This window comes from Bos grunniens, chromosome 5, assembly GCF_055505025.1.
Source record: "Bos grunniens cultivar Pamir isolate PY7600 chromosome 5, Bosgru_T2T1.0, whole genome shotgun sequence".
Lineage (NCBI taxonomy): Eukaryota > Metazoa > Chordata > Mammalia > Artiodactyla > Bovidae > Bos > Bos grunniens.
The window spans coordinates 32,924,856-32,945,074 of record NC_141169.1 but is presented as its reverse complement, the minus strand read 5'-3'; the positions used below and the strand labels follow the sequence as shown (position 1 = coordinate 32,945,074).

The following is a 20,219-nucleotide window of genomic DNA, read 5'->3' as shown; positions in this document are numbered from 1 at the left end:
CCATCCAACCACCTCATCTTCTGTTGTCCCCTTCTCCTCTTGCCCTCAATGTTTCCCAGCATCAGGGTCTTTTCCAATGAGTCAGCTCTTCGCATCAGGTGGCCAAAGTATTGGAGTTTCAGCTTCAGCATCAGTCCTTCGAATGAACACCAGGACTGAGCTCCTTTAGGATAGACTGGTTGGATCTCCTTGCAGTCCAAGGGGTACACAGTAAATTTCAGTTACATTGTCAGTATAATGTTACCAATCTAACAAGATACACCTTGCACTGTGCAACTTGACAACCCCTTATGAGAAAGAGCTATCCTTAAATCTGAATAGTTGAGTGATCACAAAAGAAAGAAGTAGTTGAGCATTTATTTGGTGGCAAAATAGAACCAAGAGAAGAAAAAAATGTGCAATGTTCTCTATGAAGAAAATAAATACCATTATCTTATCCCTTAGACCTTAATATATTCAAGACAATGGTGGTCCTCTTTTTTTAGTGTTTGTGAAGAGACTGTCTATATATTTTTATAATTAAAAATCATAATTAAAATAAATGTCTCTTTATCCAACTCCTTGCAACCCCATGGACTGTAGCCTGCCAGGCTCCTCCGTCCATGGAATTCTCTAAGCCAGAATACTGGAGTGGGTAGCTGTTCCCTTCTCCAAGATCTTCCCAACCCAGGGATCAAACCCAGGTCTCCTGCATTGCAGGATTCTTAACCATCTGAGCCACCAGGTAAGCCCTTATTAAAACACAAATTTGCTATTATGAAAATTCTTCAAGTACATAATCAAAAGAAAGCAGCATCATTACAGATTATTAGGGTGTAAGAGAGATCTTTGCCAACTAACTCCACTGTGATCTATATACTGGAAAGCTGTACTATCTGGCACTTTAATGACTGAAATTCTGAATACCTCAATATAAATCTTGATTCCACTTTCCCACTATACCAAATAACCTAATCCACAATACTGTGGGGTTAACAGTATGTTGTTTTCAAGGGTGGTAAAATGGAGGGAGGGAAGGGAAATCAGAAGTGAAGTACTACACCTGGGTCATAGATATTAACTCTAAATTGTAGTTCATTTCCACTATCTCAACAAATTACATCTTAAAAAGCTTTGACTGTATTATCTTATCACAGGAAGAAAAGTAAAGCAGATATACTGGTGTAAGAGGCTATTCTGCATATGAAGGGAAGGCAAAGAAATACCCCCATCACTTAAAGACCTCAAGAGAACACCAAGAATAGATGAGATAGAAAGGATCTTTGTGGTACCCTAAATACTACAAACAAAAGGGGAAAAGTAGGGGAGGGATAAATCAGCTTGAGATTAACACATACGCACTACGATTACAAGACACACAACAAGCAAGGACCTACTGTATAGCACAGGGAACGCTACTCAATATTCTGTGATAACCTATATGAGAAAAAAATCTGAAAAAAGAATAAATATATGTATAACTGAATCACTTTGCTGTACACCTGAAACTAACACAATATTATAAATCACAATTCAATACAATATTTTAAGAATTAAACCATAAAAAGTTAGAAACATTTCCCTCCTCCCTCCTATCACATAAGAAATGTTTTCTTGGAATAAATTTTTATACTTATAAATAAAACATGAAGAACCAATATGCCATTAAGTGACTCATCTAATGCAAATTACAATGAATCTAGATTAATTCAACACAAAGTTAACTTTTAAAAATAATTTAACACACACACAAGTCCCCAACAAATCATTTTCTTCAATAAATATATCTTCAAAGAAAAGCTTCTGTCTGAGCCTGAACAACCTCACAGTCATTAAGACAACAAAAAATGAACAGAAAAAAATGTCCAATACTCCAAATTATTTGAGGTCTCTTCAAGCCCCATTGGAGAAGGCAATGGCACCCCACTCCAGTACTCTTGCCTGGCAAATCCCATGGGCAGAGGAGCCTGGTAAGCTACAGTCCATGGGGTCGCAAAGAGTCGGACATGACTGAGCGACTTCACTTTCACTTTCAAGCCCCATACTTTCAGTTTAAACTGATTATGGTTTAACAGACACTTGCCCCTTAGAAGAAAAGCTATGACAAACCTAAACAACATATTAAAAAAAAAGTCCTCTACTTCAAATAATTACCTGAGATCTCTTCAAGCCCCATACTTTCAGTTTAAACTTATTTATGATTTAACAGACGCTTGCTCCTTGGAAGAAAAGCTATGACAAACCTAAATAGTGCATTAAAAAGCAGAGACATCACTTTGCCAACAATGGTTCATACAGTCAAAACTATATTTTTTCCAGTATTCATGTCCGGGTGTGAGAGCTGGACCATAAAGAAGGCTGAATGTCAAAGAACTAAAGCTTTGGAATGGTGGTGCTGGAGAAGACTCTTGAGAGTCCCTTGGACAGCAAGGAGATCAAACCAGTCAATCCTACAGGAAATCAAGCCTGAATATTCACTGGAATGCCTAATGCTGAAGCACCAATACTTTGGCCACCTGATGCGAGGAACTGACTCATTAGAAAAGACCCTGATGCTGGGAAAAACTGAGGGCAAGAGGAGAAGGAGGCAATAAAGGATTAGATGGTTGGATGGCATCACTGACTCAATGGACATGAGTCTGAGCAAACTCAAGGAGGTAGTGATGGACAGAGAAGCCTGGTGTGCTGCAGTTCACAGGGCTGCAAAGAGTTGGACACAACTTAGCGACTGAACAACAATAGTACTTGTTAAACCATTTTCTATTGAGTGAGCAAATTAAGAAATTAAGAGGAAAGGAAGCTATAATTGGGTAAAATATTAGAGCAAAGGAGGTTTGCTAATATTATGTTATAAATCTAATAAATGACCACAGAAAGTTTAATAAGTTTAAGGATAATTAGTAAAGTATGTTTTTCTTAAAAAAAAAAAAAAAGAATAAACCCACCAGTGTCATCTGTAAGGCAGCCCACCATCTTAAAATGCTGCTTAATATGTAGCACAGAAGCATGTCTGGAAGCAATATATAACTGAAAAGAAACTACCTGTGTTATTGCCATTTAACATTTCTATTTTTTTCTTAGTATTTTTTCTTTCCCAAACAGAAACTCACATCCTCTGTAACAGTACTAAGAGAACATTCTGTGATCATGGAAATGTTCCTAATCTGCACTATCCAATATTGTAGCCACTAGCCATGTATAGCTACTGAGTGCCTGAAATGTGGCTAATGTGACTGAGAAACTACATTTTTATTTTATTTAAATTAACTTGAACAGGGCATGTGGCTAGAGATTACTATTAATTAGATACTATTGTTCTTTAATGTTGCCCTTGAATCAGCCATCAGCCAAGTGGTAGTACAGCCACCACATGCGTATTTCCAAATTCCTCTTCCTCATATATATCTTCAAATCTCTGTTGTAAAACTGAACAGTTCAGTGGTGACACGTTAATTCTATAGATGGCTTCATATTCCTGAAGATGTTAGACAGCTCCAGACGTAAGATTATACACTTCTCCTTCTTTAAACATAAGCAACAGCACCTCCCTTGGAGATCCCAATATTTCCATGGAATATAACTTTTCCTCCAGTTTATAAGTTTTCAGCAAGGAGATCCAACCAGTCCATCCTAAAGGAAATCAGTCCTGAATATTCACTGGTAGGACTGATGCTGAAGCTGAAACTCTAATACTTTGGCCACCTGATGTGAAGAATTGACTCATCTGAAAAGACTGGTCTGGGAAAGATTGAAGGCAGGAGGAAAAGGGGACAACAGAGGATGAGATGGTTGGATGGCATCACCGACTCAATGGACATGAGTTTGAGTAGGTTCTGGGAGTTGGTGATGGACAGGGAAGCCTGGCGTGCTGCGGTCCACGGGGTCAGAGAGTCGGACATGACTGAGTGACTGAACTGAACTGAACTGATAAGCTCCCATCAATAATCTTACTTCAGTGGGAAAAAAGTAATATTTTAATATGTATTATCTGTAACACCTAAGATTAAACATCTAAAATAATCTGTTGAGAGTTTCATTTAATAAAGTTTGGTCCAATATTTTTACAGACTACTTCATAGTTCTATACTACAAGTACCCTGCTTTTCACAGCAGATTAAAGGCCTAAAAACAACTGAGGTAAAATTTTCTGCAACTTTTATTCCATAGGACAGGTTCAATCCTTGGCATCTTCTTGACACTGCAGAAGGAAAGAGAAACCAGCCTCCCATTCTCCACTGACCCAGCCTGTGGCCTGGAGGGTAGACTGGAAGAACGAAAGTATTTGGTCAGCCCAAGTCCTCAGGTTGGAAGTGAAGGTGAAAGAAGGAGGGGGGGCTGAGTTGTCCCAAATACTGGTTGGCTAATGAGTGAATGGTGTGGGCTTACAATGTACATGGTTTGAAGGATATTCGTGATCCCAGCAGCTGCCACAAGAGGCAAGGAGGGGTCTGGGAGGCCTGCGTCCTGCTGCCATGCCGTCACTCTTTCCCCACAAGTCTCTCTGTAATCTGCAGACTGCCTAGGCTCTATAAGAAGCACAACTCCTACAACTCCAGTAATTAAAAAAAAATTATATATGCAGTAACTGATGGTACTAAATTCAGTGTTACAAATGGTACAGTGAAAAAGAAATAGCGTTGCTCAGCTATCACTAAAGGCAACTGTTGCCAGTTTTGTCTATCCTCCTCCCTGATGATTCACTAGTTTTGTCACCCTCTGTGAATACTGTAGATTCAATACAAATTTAAAACCAAAAAACATACAGCATTTTTAACTAACCATGTCACAAATAATCAAGTTTTGCCACCTAAGAGATCTTCACCACCAAATTACGTTAACTGTTTAGTACGTAACACTGTATTTTTGACTTCAGGCTCTGGAAGCTCTTAATGGGCAGGAACCACATCACCATGTTGTGTAGCAGAAATCATACCACACTGGACTCATGCAAAAGAACTGGGTTGCAGGCTGACCGTTTATAGTTGTGTGACTTCTGACCTTTACTTTCCAACCTTGTAAATGTGGTTATTACCTCATCTCTATCTATTTCATAGATTAAAAGAATTCAAAACAGTAATATATGTGGAAAGCACATTGGAAAATCTAATGCTATCTAAGTGTGAGATCATTATTCATTTGTATCTCCACAGCAACCAGGCCAAAGCTGACTAGATGGATAATAAATATTTAATTGAACAGGTTTAAGTACATTTCCTTACTGTATAAATTATACATTATATTTACAGAAATGATTTTTTTCCTTTAGGTTTACTGAATGAATATTACAACCCAGTGTCAACACATCTTTCTTGTGGAGAAAGTTTATGATCTCAAAGATTTTACTCATAATGAAAAGATGTAAATTGTTTAAGTGCCTTCTTGATTTTTCTTTTATATTGAGGAAAAATTATCCTGGTAAGAAGGGCGGGCAGGTATGTTATCAAATCCAGCAAGGTTAACAGTTTTGCCACATGAAGCTAGAGTTTTAGGAAGGGTCCAAAAAAGAAAAGAGATAGTTTGATGTATGAGAAGCCACTCAGACAATACTGAAGATTAAGTCTGCTATCCAACAGGAATACAAGATGGTAAGAAAAATACTGCTAAATTATCTCCTTAATTTTTTTAGAACAGATGACAGCACTCAAAGAGTAATCAAGAAAAAAAAAAAACCACATAAAGGGTTAAGTAAATGCAATGGTTAATAAACATCTAAGTCAGAGGGAACAAATAGCTGAATGTAGGGCAAGTTTAACCTTTAGCAGCTTTTCCTTACCTCTTCTGCTGTGCTAATATGTCGTCTCTGAGTTTTCTTGGGGCTCAAAAGATTTCGACGACATGCACCACTCCAAGATGGACTTGAAACAGGCTTAATAGGAAAAGATTTTTCATATGCAGACATGTGGCAATGATGGTTTGACTTTCCTGTAAAATTGTTTGATAATCCACTAAAAAAAAAAAAAAATAGAGTTTGTAAGAAAAGACATGAAAATCTCAGCAAGTGATTATTTCCACTTTCAAGAAATAATAGAAACAAAAAATTAACAGGTAGAATGACAGATGTACCTTGTGAGGGAAATGATACATAAGTTGCTGTTTCAAGTTCTGCCATTTATGAAGTCTTACACTGCCAAACTATGTAATTATCAAACATCTAAAATTTTATTTCTTAGTTTCACCATCTATGACAGAAAGCACAATGGATCAAATTTCTTCAGAAAATCTGGGTTCAAGGTACATTAATAGGCACACATTTTCTATTTATTCCCTGCAGGCCCTCTTCCAGCCTTTTGGAGGAAAATACTTTAAGACTAAATATGCAAAGATGAATAAAGCTGAAGCTCAAATGAGTCTTTCAATTGAATTTTAAAGTTTCCTAAAAGGCCAACAGAGGGCTCCCATCTATCACTAAAAACAACTAGAAGGCTTATTATGAGGCTGCATCACTGTGACTTCTTCTGGCCTCTCTGCTTACCTCTTTTGAAGAATTGTTTCTTTATACCATATCTGCTTCAAATAATGCAGAAAACTGACAATAAAAATATTTTTGTGGACTCAAAATCCAGTTTTATCTCTAAGGTTAGGTTAATAATTTATAGTTATTTCCTATATGTTCTTCTTTATTATCACTCAGCTACTTACACTCATAATTTTCCTTCTGCTGAGGATGAAGAATAATGTACATAGCTAACTAAGCTGAATTTATTGAAATGAACTTTTTAAATCAATACATGTGGTCTGAATCCAAATGAAATCAGATTAGATCTAAAGAAAATAAAAATGTACATATACTCTAACTCTTTCAAACTCTGATGATTTTTATGTGTGATGGAGAGGGGAAAGGAGCGAGAACTTAGAATCTCAGGAACAGGCTTCTTTTCTTAGATGGGTAGATGCAGCCAGAAAAAGATGGGAAGGCCAATACAATTTGCTTGGTAAGGATATAATGGATTCCCCACAGTGTCTTTTGTATTTATTCTTCCTAGAGTGTGTGTGTGTGTTTTAACGCAAAGATTCTTTTACCTAAAGAAACAGCATGAGGGCATCCTGCAATGCCAGAAAGCAAGGGAGCTACCAACAGCCAACGAGGTTGAATCAGACACTGATGGAAGACTGAAGGAACTCCCACTGGCCAACGCTGTGAGAATGGAAGCATTAGAAGAGTAACGATTGTCATAGATTGAATTCATCTGAATTGATCTGAACCACATGAAGTGGCTAAAACTTACTTTGAAAATTGGTAATGAAAAAGAAAGATTTATTATCACATAATCTGCCTTTCCAGAGGGTAACCAAACAGCTCTGCTGCTGCTGCTGCTGCTAAGTCGCTTCAGTCGTGTCCGACTCTGTGCGACCCCATAGACGGCAGCCCACCAGGCTCCCGTCCCTGGGATTCTCCAGGCAAGAACACTGGAGTGGGTTGCCATTTCCTTCTCCAATGCATGAAAGTGAAAAGTGAAAGTGAAGTTGCTCAGTCGTGTCCGACTCTTTGCGACCCCATGGACTGCAGCCTACCAGGCTCCTCCATCCATGGGATTTTCCAGGCATGAGTACTGGAGTGGGTTGCCATTGCCTTCTCCGACCAAACAGCTCTAACTAATGACAAAAAAAGCTCTCCCTTATAGCAGAGTGCCAATTAATTAGTACAAAAGAAATGATAAAATCAGAAAAATACTATTTCATTAACTCTAATAAAATTATTATCAGGTCAAAGGGGGCCAAAAGGTACAAGCTTTCAGTGACAAAATAAGTCACGGGGATGTAATATAGAGCATGGTGACTACAGTTAGTAATACCGTATTTGAAAGCTACTGAGAGAGTAGATCTTTCTGTATGATGATGGGTGTTAACTTATTGTGGTGATCATTTTCCATAATATATACAAATATTACTACAATGTTATATATTACACCTCAAAAAATTATCAGATAAGGATTATCATTTAATATTAATAACTTAGGTTGATTTGAAACTGGTCATTCATATAATGCCAAAGTAACATTATTTAGGTGACATTTTTAGTCAAAAGGGGGAAGAAAACCTAACAACTCAGGACCAGAGTGTTATCACTCTAATCCAGAGGTCAACCCAGCATCACTAACAATATGGTTGTAGGTTTTCTAATGTGATGTAACACAGTATCAGCTTTTATTCAAGCAAAAAATCTAGTTTATAAAATACATGCAGGAGAGAGGACAAAATGATGATACTATGAGGAAGCAAGGTGCCAAATCCAAAAGGTAAAAATTATGTAGAAAAACATCATGTCATAAAAAAGGGGGTGCTATTCTGTAGAAAAGCTTTTGTATACATATATATATATATACACACACACACACACACAGTATGTGTAATATGTATATTTTAGAAGATTTATGAGTTTTTGGCTAACCAAAAGAATTTATGACATTTTGATTCCATAATTGTTCGACTTAGAATGAACAGAATGCTAGATTTCTAACTTACAGTCACTGAAAACTTTGATATAGTTCCATGTATTTTAGGATCTGATATTACTGCTGAAAGTCTAGAAAATTTATTATCTTACTGATTTTTTTTTAAAAAGTTATATTAAAAAAAATTTGAATGAGGCTTGAAACTTCTAATCCAATTCTGATAATATAAAGAAATACTATTTTGTAAAAAAAAAAAACAAAACAAGAAATTAACAAGTGATAGAGTATTAACTACAGATTTTGTTCAAATTTCACAAAATATTATGCTATTTTTCACTATCTTATTCAAGACTCCACGTTGTATTCAACTGCATCGAGCAGCTTCAGCTGCATGCAACAATTTCTAGTAAATTCTCTGTTCATTTTTACGCTATTACAAATATTTTCTAATTTTCCTTGTTATGGCTTCTTAGATACACTCATTATTTAAAAGTGGACATTTAATGTCCAAATACATGGGATTTTGTTTAAAGTATCTTTAATATTAATCCCTCATTTTGATACTAATTTCTCATTTAAATGCTTTCTTCTCTGCAATCACCCTTTAACTTTATTGAGGCTTTCAATGGCTAAGTTGAAGAACTCTCTTAATAAATGTCACATTGCACCTGAGAATATGTGGGTTATTTTCAAATATCTTTTGATATTGACTTCTAACATAATTCCACAGTGATAAGAGAGCAGACTCTATGATTTCAGTACTTTTAGACCATGAGACTTTTGCTCCTAGCCTCATGTCCCTGGATGCACACACAGAGCCTCCTGGTTCACAGTCCACGGGGCTCGAGTAGAGTTTGTATCCTACCACCGTGTGAAAACTGTATAAATCTTAATCATGTTGAACTGGTTCATGGCGCTTTTCAGGTCTGCTATATCCTTCTACTTTTCAGTATATTCATTCTATTAATTTTTGAGAGTTTGATACTGAAACTCCAACAAAAATCTTAATTTATCTACTTAAAAAATAATTATAACACATGATGGAACTATACAGAAAAGCAAGTGCTATTCAAGACTGTAAGAAACTGAAGGGGGATAACTACCGATACAATTCTAGATTGTACAAACTAGCTGTAAAAGGATAAGGTTTGGATAAACTAGCTGTAAAGGATACTTTTGGGTCAACTAGGAAAATTTAAATATAATTTATTCAGTGTACAAGATAAAATGTACTGAATGAAAAAAGAGATGATGATTGACTGAAAAAGATTACAGAGGAGTATGCACACTATGAACTCATTTTTGGAAAAAAATGAGTGTAAGCAGGAAAATATCTGGAAGGATATATATATTAATGTAAGACATTACAAAGGTGATCTCTGGTGGGAATATGAAGTTTTTATTGCTTATTTTGTGCTTATCTGTATTTTCTAACTTTGTACAAAGCATGTGCCCTGTTTCTATAATAACATTATATTAAAAAATAGCAGTATGGCATTATTGGGTAAAAAGAAGCAACTTGCCAAATGATGCATACAGAATATCTTTAATGAAGTCAACATATTATACATTCTATAGTATTACATAGCATACATATCATTCGATATATATAAGTAAGAGAGAGTGAAAGAGAAATGAACACAGGAAAAGATTTGGAAGCAAACACAAGAAGAGGAAGGGAGTAAGACTGTGAGTAGGGGTCAAGGGATTTTTGGCTTTATTGGCAATGTTTTAATTTTTACAATGCAACTGTATTAATGAATTTTTTTATATTAATGAATTCTTTTATAATTTTTTTAAATATTAAGAAGTAGGGAAGACAATTCCTAGGGGTACATGTTTCCAGAGGTCATGTGCTAATAATCATAAAATAAAAATTATCTGGTTGGTTTCAACCAACACCAGAAAGCTTAGCTTTGACTAAGCAAAAAACTAAATGACCATACATGTCTAAAATCTATCACCAGAGTAATATTTAAAAATCATAAATACCATGTAAAAAATTTACTAACATAAAGTATTTGAGGGGAAAGTTTCTAAGCCAAACTTCATCTGCCTTTAATAATCAGAATAAATTTGGTGAGGGAATAAGCAGGGCTTATAAGTTAGGCTAATTACGATGAAGTTCTTTATGCATCTATTATCTAATAGAAATAGTGGACCCAAGTAAAAGGCTGCTTTGGATGAAGTCAGGTCTCTGCTCATGTCAAAAGTCTGCAAAATGTGGTTTCTTTGCTATTAAAGTTGCAGAAATTGATCCATTTTCACTTTGGCTGTCATCAAAATTCAGCACCAAATAAATTAAAAGTTGAAAGTACAAAATGAATTTGTCCACATCTTTGTACGAGTAGTAAAGAACCCGCTTGCCAATGCAGAAGATGTAGGAGATTCAGGTTCAATCCCTGGGTTGGAAAGATCCTCTGAAGGATGGCATGGCAACCCAGTCCAGAATTCTTGCCTGGCGAATCCCATAGACAGAGAAGCCTGGCAGGCTATAGTTCATAGGGTCGCAAAGAGTCAGACATGATTGAAGTGATTTAGCATGCACACGTATGCACTATGGTTTAAAGTTCAAAAATTGTGTTACTTCTTAAAAGTGCCAAAGTAACAACTGTCCTATGGCCATTTTCCCTTATAATGGAGAAAGGGCTTGTGAACTAAGCAGCCAGAATACTTACCTTGAGGTCTTTCGGGTTTCGAGGTAAAGACTTCGGCTGTTTCTTGATTTTTGTAAAGTTGAACCTGATACCGGAGTGGAATTTCTCCACTGGCCATTTGCACTCTGGCCAAAGGTTCTTAGGTCTCCTGAGCCAATAAAACTGTCTGAGGAAGTGTTGTCTAGAAGAATAAAAGTTTGAATAAATTAAACAAATACACAGTGGTTCTCCATATGACTGCAACCATGTCCAATATTGTTTTCCAAAGTAATGTGGCATATCACCATGTCTCTCATGGAAGAAAGATACCAGTCTCAACTGCCAGCAAAGTCTGCAGTAAGGGAACTTCTACAAACTATAAGTGATTCAGCCATACTAACCTGAAAATTGATGAAGGAGCTGAATCCTGCCACAGCCATGTGCCTTATCTGCATCAATGTGACTCCGTGGTGTCCACCAAAAGTCAACATTTTACCCCAACTATATCTTGCAAGCACTCCCAGGCCTGGGCCTGAAAGAAGGTAGGCCAGACCAGTAAGAAAGCAGGTGGAGGGCCAAGGAGAATTGTAATTCAAATGAACAACAGTTATTGCTTAATAAGCAGCTGGTGTCACTCTGTTTTTAATTACCGTGTTCACAACTCAGGGGCTCTGTCTAAGAGCAGAGATAACCTAATTGCTGCTTATTCTGGCCGGCTTATGGCAGGAATGACCCATCATGTGCATCTGGTTCTGGTATGATAACGTCAGTCATTGAATGTTATGATCAAACATATCAATACTCCGATACTTGTTACTGCAGTCAGACTAAGTGAGGATTACTTATTATTTCAGTTTTATGACTTGTGGCTTACAAACTGGGGTGATAAAAATCTTTCAGTTTCAGCTAGGAGTAGGATAATTTTTATATTCTCCTCTGTCCATCAGCAGGATGGGACAATTTAAAACAACACCTTCAAAATAAGTTCAGATGTTAGCCTATGTGACTGAGGAGCACCAGTGGAAAGATGAAAATGTTAATTCTCTACTTTCAGAATTTTTGTCTAATGCCCACATCACTTTGAAGATCCTCTTTCAAAGCATATTACTATAGAATTTTGCACAATATTATGTATTTGCTGTTTAAATTACTTAATGTAGCTTTTGATACTCTTATCTAAAAAGTAAGGCAACTGACAAAAATACTAGTTTTGTATTGTGGATTTTTTTGATCAGGATTATCAGAATTTAGGGTAAATAAGAGAAATAAAAGAAATAGTCAAGGGTGGTATTAAGTACCACCATTACAGTACCAGTGTATGACATAATGTAATAATTAAATTTATTTTCATAATGAATTACAACTTTTTTCCTCTGCAGCCAACAACTATGCTTGCCTTGACATCTATTACTATTACTGTAAAAATAGAGACATGATGCTAATGAAAATGAGTTTCATTAAAGGACCAGAAAATCATTATCTTTAAGCAAAGTAATAATGATAGAAATCTGTTTCTCATACTTTTTGCTAAAATTTGATTAGGGAATGATCTAACTTGAGCTGTCTACTTGAGGAATAAGTCTACTAAAAAATGCAAATTTGAGACTAAGGATAAACCAGAGTAGCCTCTTTGATGGTATCTGACAGATGTCACAGGTTTTTTTGGCTTTAAAATTAAAAGGAAAAAGCACAGGATCAAGCAATCTATTTCACCAAAATTACTCAGTGATATTACTGAACAATGCTCTACTGCTGATGTGATCAAGCAAAGCTACAGAGGGACCACCAACAGGAGGCTGCACTCTCTTTTAGTATTGTCATCATTAAGAAGTCAGATTGCAAATGCCATAAATAAGATTACCTATGTATGTGTGTACACACACATTATTATAGGGGAATACACCAAAATTTTAATTTGGTGATGGAATTACAGGTATTTTTCTATACACATTTTCAATAGAGACAGGCAATATTTTTATGGACACAGTGAAATTTCACATTAAAAAAAAGTGTGTCAGGCAATCACTTACTATGAAAGTAACCATCAGTTGCTCCTGTTAAGTTTCAGGTTTATTTAGTTCTTATGAATACAGGATGCTTCAATTCATCTTACCTACTAAATGTCAGTTTGGCAACCTAATTTAACATATTTTACAAAGATAAGACATTGATAATGATTCTAAGCATGAGCAAAATCATTTCTTTTCATCTTAAGCTACTTTTATTTAAGGTTTAGAATGTTTTAAATTTTTTTCCAATTGTGCTCTTAATAAAATCAAGAGGTCTTGAAGTCTGGTCAATAATAAGTTATTAAAGTGAAAATGATACATTTCTGCTTTCTAAATTTTTCTTTTAAAATCAGCTTTTAAAAAAAAAATCAGCATTTTACATGGTCTGATCTTGGAAATATTTTAAAAGCTTCATACAGAGAGGCAGATCCAGTAAAGTGTAAATGGGAAGCTGTAGACTCTAGATTCTAGTTTGAGGCTTTCCTGTGTTTGTTTTCACCTTAGTGGAGGAGCAGATGATAAGAGAGGAGACAAAATCCAATATGGTCATGATGAGGAGACTAAGGCAAGTAAACTGAGGACCCATGTCTCGCCCAATCAAATCAAGGTGAATGACCACAGAAATTAATGTGAAAATTATCAGAAAAGAAAAGGAGATAGCAGGAACAATATTCTACAGGACTTGCAATAAACAAGAATGGGTGTAGCAAGGCAACAAAGTAAAAAAAAAAAAGTACACAGTAAAAAGATTTGAATTACAGTTTTCAGTATTCAAAAAAAAGGATACAGATCTTTGGCATTCACAGATTTAAATTTCTAATTGTCAGAGAGCAACCTTAGCGGTCTGTGAAACACCATAAATTTGTTTGGTCACAGACTAGATTATATTTGGCAGAGGCATAAATCTGAATCCTCTGCTTCAGGTTTTAATTTAGAAAATGGATGTAATGGCTCAGCATCTCCATTTAATATGGTTTTATTACTCATTGTTGATATTCTCTAGTCATCATCACATTTAAAGTAACTGTTACAAATTTTTTTCTTTTCCTAAAAGAAAAAAAAAAAGGCCTTTCAAGTGAGAGACAAAAACTCTGACATAAGATTTTGACACAGGGATCAACTTGTGGTATGAGGACAAACAGAAAAATAACCCTCAAGAATCATGTAACTGTGTACAAAGCCAGCAATTTGTTAAATACCACCACAGTCAAGAATATAGGGACCTGAGATGATCTCAGAAATATCCTTTGTGAATATCAAGGGTCTACCGAAATTTAAAAGAAAAAAGCTAAAAACAAATGTTTTTAAGTTATGTATTTATAATAGCTAAAAACAATGAAGGTGAAGGGGACCTAAACCATAAAGAAAATAAAGGAAATGAAGATACATGCCCATTATCCTAAATCACAGCCCCTTGGATTCAGTTGTATTTCTACATTAAAAATTTTTTTTGAAATTTTACAAAGATAATCTGGCATATATTATGTAGTGCTTCTAAGTGTAACCTGAAGCAGCACCTTGTTATTAAACACATTGATATATCTATAGTGAAATTTATAAATATTCGTATTTACAGAGATTTTTTAAAAAGCAAAACATAAATAGTTAAATATCAATTCATGTAGTTCTTTGCCAAGAAAAGAATACAGCTCAGTCTTGATGTCAAACAAATTACGATAAAAATTTTTGGTTTTCAGAGGCTTTTGAATTTTGGGATTGGACATAAAGGACTGTGAATGTGTATATAAATCCCATGGGTTATTAGAAATCAACAGAAAAAGGTAAATATGAAGAGTAATAGGTAAGCAGAATACTTTTTTTTTAAAAACTAGGTTAACAAAAGATGGTATGTTTTGAATCATACGATGTGTACATGGATATATACTGACAAAAAAACAGAAATGACCACAGAATTCAGTAAGAGTTGAGTTAGCCAGGAGATAGTGAATATAATTTGAGTATAATTTTCTATATATGATTGTTTATTATTAAATGTAATTAATATTAAAGGAAATTACTTTAAACTGAAACCAAATATTCTGTCCAATGGTAAACCAGCAAACAAAATTACAAGCATATATAGCTTGAGTTCAAATGAAAATATTAATGATCTGATTTCATTATCCACTCAACTGTCCTATTTGTAGTATTAATACTAATGACCTATGAAGCCAGATTTCAGGCTCTCTGCTTATCAGAAAGAACTTTTCAACAACAATGATGGCAGAGTTACTTTCTGAAAAAATTAACTGATTTTTCTATACAATTAAGCACATACTATGTGGAGACCATTTCCCACCCTGGGAGAGGAAATCCAGTGCCCAAGGTAAAGAACCACCCACTAAACGATATTTAAATATAATATAAATCTCAAAGAACATCATACTAACGTCTTTTTAGGGGAGGAGATCTCATCTTGCTGAATCCTGAGGAAGCCAAATAACAATAATTATTATTTGCATTTCATATTTATTATCTCAATTTATCCTTATAAAAATCCCACTGAAACAAGTTCAATGGTATGGCTAATATTCCCATACTTGTGGTCAGGTGAGGAGATGAAAGCATGAGGAGTGAAAAACTTTGGAAGACCACTACAATCTTCCTGGGTCATGCTGCCAGGAGGCTAACCAATAAAAAAACTCTTAAGTTTCCCCAAGACAGAGCCAGATCATTGCAAATCCAAACCTTAAGAAGGGGGCAGATGAAAAGTAAGGCAGGCCAGGGGCCAGGAGTAGCCTAGAGAATGCTGATTTCTGTTATGGATCACAAGTTGAAAAGGCAAGCCCTTGAATATGCAAGCATGGCTGTGGCAGGTGCTAGACAGAAACACGTAGTGAACATTTCCTGCCCTAAAGGAGGGACAAGCTTGGGTAGAAATAAGTTTTCAGAATTTATGGTTTTAAGCCAAATACAAATAGGCTAGCTCTGTGCTTTAAATCAGTACAAAACAAGTATCCTTCACATTACATACACATATCTTAAAAAAAAAAAACCAAAACCAGAGTTGTACTGCTTTTTACAATGGCATAATAAGCAAGTAGGAGAACTGATTCCAAAAAAAATACTTTCTCTTTAAAAAATGTTCGGTTGAGACTAGATTAGTGAAGTATTATAGCAACCACAAATAGCTTACTAAAATGATGTTTTAGTGGAAAAAATACCATTTTGCTTTTGACAATGTTTTCACTTTTAGAGACAGTAAACACAAACGATTTGCTAAGAAGAAGACTGAAAGGTAGGAATGCCTTGACTTCAAGTAATGTGTCATACCTGAAAAATAGTTTGGACTATAAGCTGCACTTCTTGTAGAACAAGTGTAAGACCGGTCCAAATTTCCTCGCCTGGAAGGTAAAATCTAAACAAAACAAAAGATTTTTAAGCCATATTTTTTAACAATAAAATGCAATAAAGATTGACACTAGGAAAAACACACAATTAGACAAGATTATGACACAGTTCAGAACAATTAAATATACGTATATATATAATAAACTACATGCTAGTAAGAAAGGAAGACACATAGACAATCTGATGAAATGACTAAGGCTTCAAGGGGAAAAAATGGGAAAATATTTGTTAAACAACTTAGTTCATAGAATGCTCATTACAAGGTAATATGTATCTAGTATATCCTATTCTCAAAGCCAGCTGTATCACACAACAAAGCAGCTGACAAAATCAACCTGGTTTTGATTCTTTTGATAACAGGACAGTTCTTAATCAGGGGTGCTCCTGTACCCTAGTACAAATCTATAAATGTGGAGATATGTATTCAGTTATCAAAATGATTAATGGGGTCAGATGCTACAGGTATTAAGTGCCCAGGGGTTTGGGATGCTAAACATTCTGAACACAGCAAAGCTGTGTTCCTAATGGCTTCCTACTGAGAAAGATTGCTTTATTAACAGTGATCCTCAAATCTTAATGTGTATATAGATCAGCTAGAGACTTTTTAAACTATAGATTGTGATTCAGTAGGTATGGAATAAAGCTTGAGATTCTGTATTTCTCATAAGCTCTCAGATGATGCTGATGCTCCTGATCCCTGAGAAACTAAGCTTTATAGAACAGAGAAATCTGAGAGCTGTTGTATATTTTCAACTTCCTCCCATTTAACGCTCAGCGATTTTAAGACATCAGTTTAAAAGATCACTGATCTGTGTATTGATAAATAAAATATTGAGGAATAAAGAGTTTTCTAAAAGGTACCATTCTCCAAGAATTCATACATAGCCTGGTTCTTATCTTAACTTTAACATATCAAACAAAATTCCAAATACTAGTATGCAAAAGTTTCTTAGTCGTGTCCAACTTTTTGTGACCCCATGGACCATACAGTCCATGGAATTCTCTAGACCAGAATACTGGAGTTGGTAGCCTTTCCCTTCTTCAGGGGATGTTCCCAACCCAGGGATCAAACCCAGGTCTCCCGCATTGCAGGCGGATTCTTTACCAGCTGAGCCACCAGGGAAGCCCAAGAATACTGGAGTGGGTAGCCTATCCCTTCTCCAGCAGATCTTCCCAACCCAGGAATCAAACCAGGGTCTCCTGCATTGCAGGCAGATTTTTTACCAGCTGAGCTACCAGAGAAACACTAGTTACCGATTCTAAAAAGTTTACATATTTGCCTGTGTTTTCAAGTGTGGCATTTAAACCCTATCAGATGAAAACTTAAGCCTAAATAATACATTAATTAAGGAAAGAAAATTATTACTAACCTGATGGTCAGAAAGTGAAAGCTGGTCCTCTGAAAAACCTGTTTGTGACAGGAGATGGGTTTTGAATATGGAGTTGTGGTTCACTAAGGTTACTTCTCCAGCATCCATCCTCATCCTATCAGCAATATCATCTGGGGAGAGTCCAGATTAGTTCAAGTCACATAATGCTTCAATATTTATTTTTCCATGAACCAATCTTTTCACCTAATAAAAATGAATTCTCCCAAACACCTCTACAATCAAATAAAACCTCTCTCCTTCACAACTATTGGCAATCTCAAAATGTCCCTGTCAAAAAGAGGCCCACGTGCAGAAATTGGTTAATTTGGAATTGAGATCATCTACTAAACAGTTCAAGACTTGTACAAGAATAAAAATAGCTTAATTCAAAGTTTTAAAAACAATGAAATCTTCCCAAAAGAAAATTTTGATTTTTTTAACTGTAGAAAAAATTTTAAATATTAAAAAAATAGGGAAAAATTTTACCATTCAAAACAAATACTCTTAACCCAGTTTATTTCCTATTTCAACTCAAAAAGGTACTGTAAAATTTAATCCATGTGAAAATTTTTTCTGCAAAAAGCATAATTTATTCATATAGCTCTTAATAGACATCAGCTCAATTACTGTAATACTGTGGCAGAACCTTACTTTTATAACCATTTTTGAGGGGTTTATTACTATAAAAGAGCTAGAACAGAAAAAAATGAGAGGAAGGGAATTCAGTGATTCACACTGTTAACAGCAATGAGAGAAAAGGGAAACAAATGACCAGGAGAAAGAAGAGAGACTGAGCAAAAGGAGAAAACAGTGGAGAGAAGACTAATGTGGACTTTAAAGAAACACATGCGATGTTATAAGACCTAACTGTACAGGTTTTCCACCCTATTCTTAAACTGACTACTAGTCTTGACCTTATTTATATTGGTCTCATTACAGACATAAACTACTATGAACAAAGGGAAATGTTTCAATCACAATTACTTCTCAATGCTACTAGCTAAATGAAATTAAAATTTTACCTTTATCAAATTATTTATCATATAATAAGCAGTATGAAGTGAAGTGAAAGTCACTTAGTCGTGTCCAACTCTTTGGGACCCCAAGGACTATATAGTCCATGGAATTCTCTAGGTCAGAATACTGGAGTGGGTAGCCTTTCCCTTTTACAGGGGATCTTCCCAACCCAAGGATCAAACCCAGGTCTCCCGCAATGCAGGCAGATTCTTTATCAGTTGAACCACAAAGGAAGCCCAAGAATACTGGAGTGGGTAGCCTATCCCTTCTCCAGCAGATCTTCCCAACCCAGGAATAGAACCAGGGTCTCTTGGACTACAGGCGGATTCTTTACCAACTGAGTTATCAGGGAAGCCCGTAACACACAGCATAACACAATATTAAAGAACCAGTCTGCCTGAGCTTAAATCCTGGCTTCACTAATTATAGTTGTGTGATCCTAGGCATGTTTCTTAAATCTCTGTGTCTTAGATAGTAACAGCAGCTACTAGATGCTACTGCTCTTTAGTGGCTAAGTCGTTTCTGACTCTGCGACCCCATGGACTGTAGCCCACCAGGCTCCTCTATTCATGGGATTTCCCAGGCAAGAATACTAGAGTGGATTGCCATTTCCTTCTCCAGGGGATCTTCCTGATCCAGGGATCTAACCCTTGTCTCCTGCATTGGCAGATGGATTTCTTTACCACTGAGTCACCAGTGAAGCCCACCTACTAGATACTATTAAGTATTTTAAGTACTTAAAAGGCCTTGCACATAGTAATACTTGGTAATATGTATTTGGCTTTTTAATACAATGAATGAGAAAATGCTTTAAAATGTTACTATAAAGAACAGCCTGACCAAAAGAAAATTGTTTGATATACTGTATTATATAATTAGGACGAGATCTCCTTTAAAATTATTATTAACACAAAAATCCAAATATTGAAAATATTATTAAGCATAGATGCAAATATTCTTTCATTCCAGCTTAACTAATTAGAGTAAAAGGACTGAACACTACTTCATAATCAGTCTTACCCATGTCAGGTGTTTTCACATCACTGACTTCAGCAAAGATACAAAGCCCTATAAAAGAAGACAGAAAACAGAAAGATTACATTCTGAAACAGCTCTTTCATATAATTATAGAACATGAAGCCACTCAGAAGTGGTGCTTTTATTCTTAGTGAAGGAAAAAATAAGATGGTAAGGCAAGTTGATGGGAAGAGAATGGAAACTAAAACTAGCCTAAGGTAGTTCCAAACATTTCTGCAACCTGTGCTATACTAAAGAGCGATTATGGGCTACCCACAGAATACTACAGCACAAAGCGGGTCAGGAGAGCCAACACTGGAGGTTAATTTGCATAGGATCATAAAGTTAGTGACAGCACTGAAGTTACAACCTAAACGTTCTTCCCAATCCATTGCTCTATCACCTCATGCTAAACCATTTTATAAACAAGTAACAGATCTTATAGCA

The 20,219-nt window shown here is 35.7% G+C and overlaps 1 protein-coding gene across 9 annotated transcripts in view; it reads right to left on the bottom strand.

Moving 5' to 3' along the window:
• SENP1 (SUMO specific peptidase 1) overlaps positions 1-20,219 on the bottom strand; it is a 52,332-nt gene that overhangs the window by 28,283 nt on the left and 3,830 nt on the right. For 4 of the 9 annotated variants that reach the window (XM_086399734.1, XM_086399736.1, XM_086399737.1 and 1 more), the window contains exons 2-7: positions 19,776-19,823; positions 17,739-17,869; positions 16,291-16,375; positions 15,408-15,443; positions 11,051-11,210; positions 5,753-5,924 (exon numbers count right to left, since the gene is read on the bottom strand). In XM_086399734.1, the coding sequence (XP_086255860.1) occupies positions 5,753-5,924; positions 11,051-11,210; positions 15,408-15,443; positions 16,291-16,375; positions 17,739-17,869; positions 19,776-19,823 (632 nt within the window). Of the gene's footprint in view, positions 1-5,752; positions 5,925-11,050; positions 11,211-11,405; positions 11,541-15,407; positions 15,444-16,290; positions 16,376-17,738; positions 17,870-19,775; positions 19,824-20,219 lie in introns of all 9 variants that reach the window. The other 5 variants (XM_086399735.1, XM_086399740.1, XM_086399741.1 and 2 more) reach the window with 2 other exon arrangements.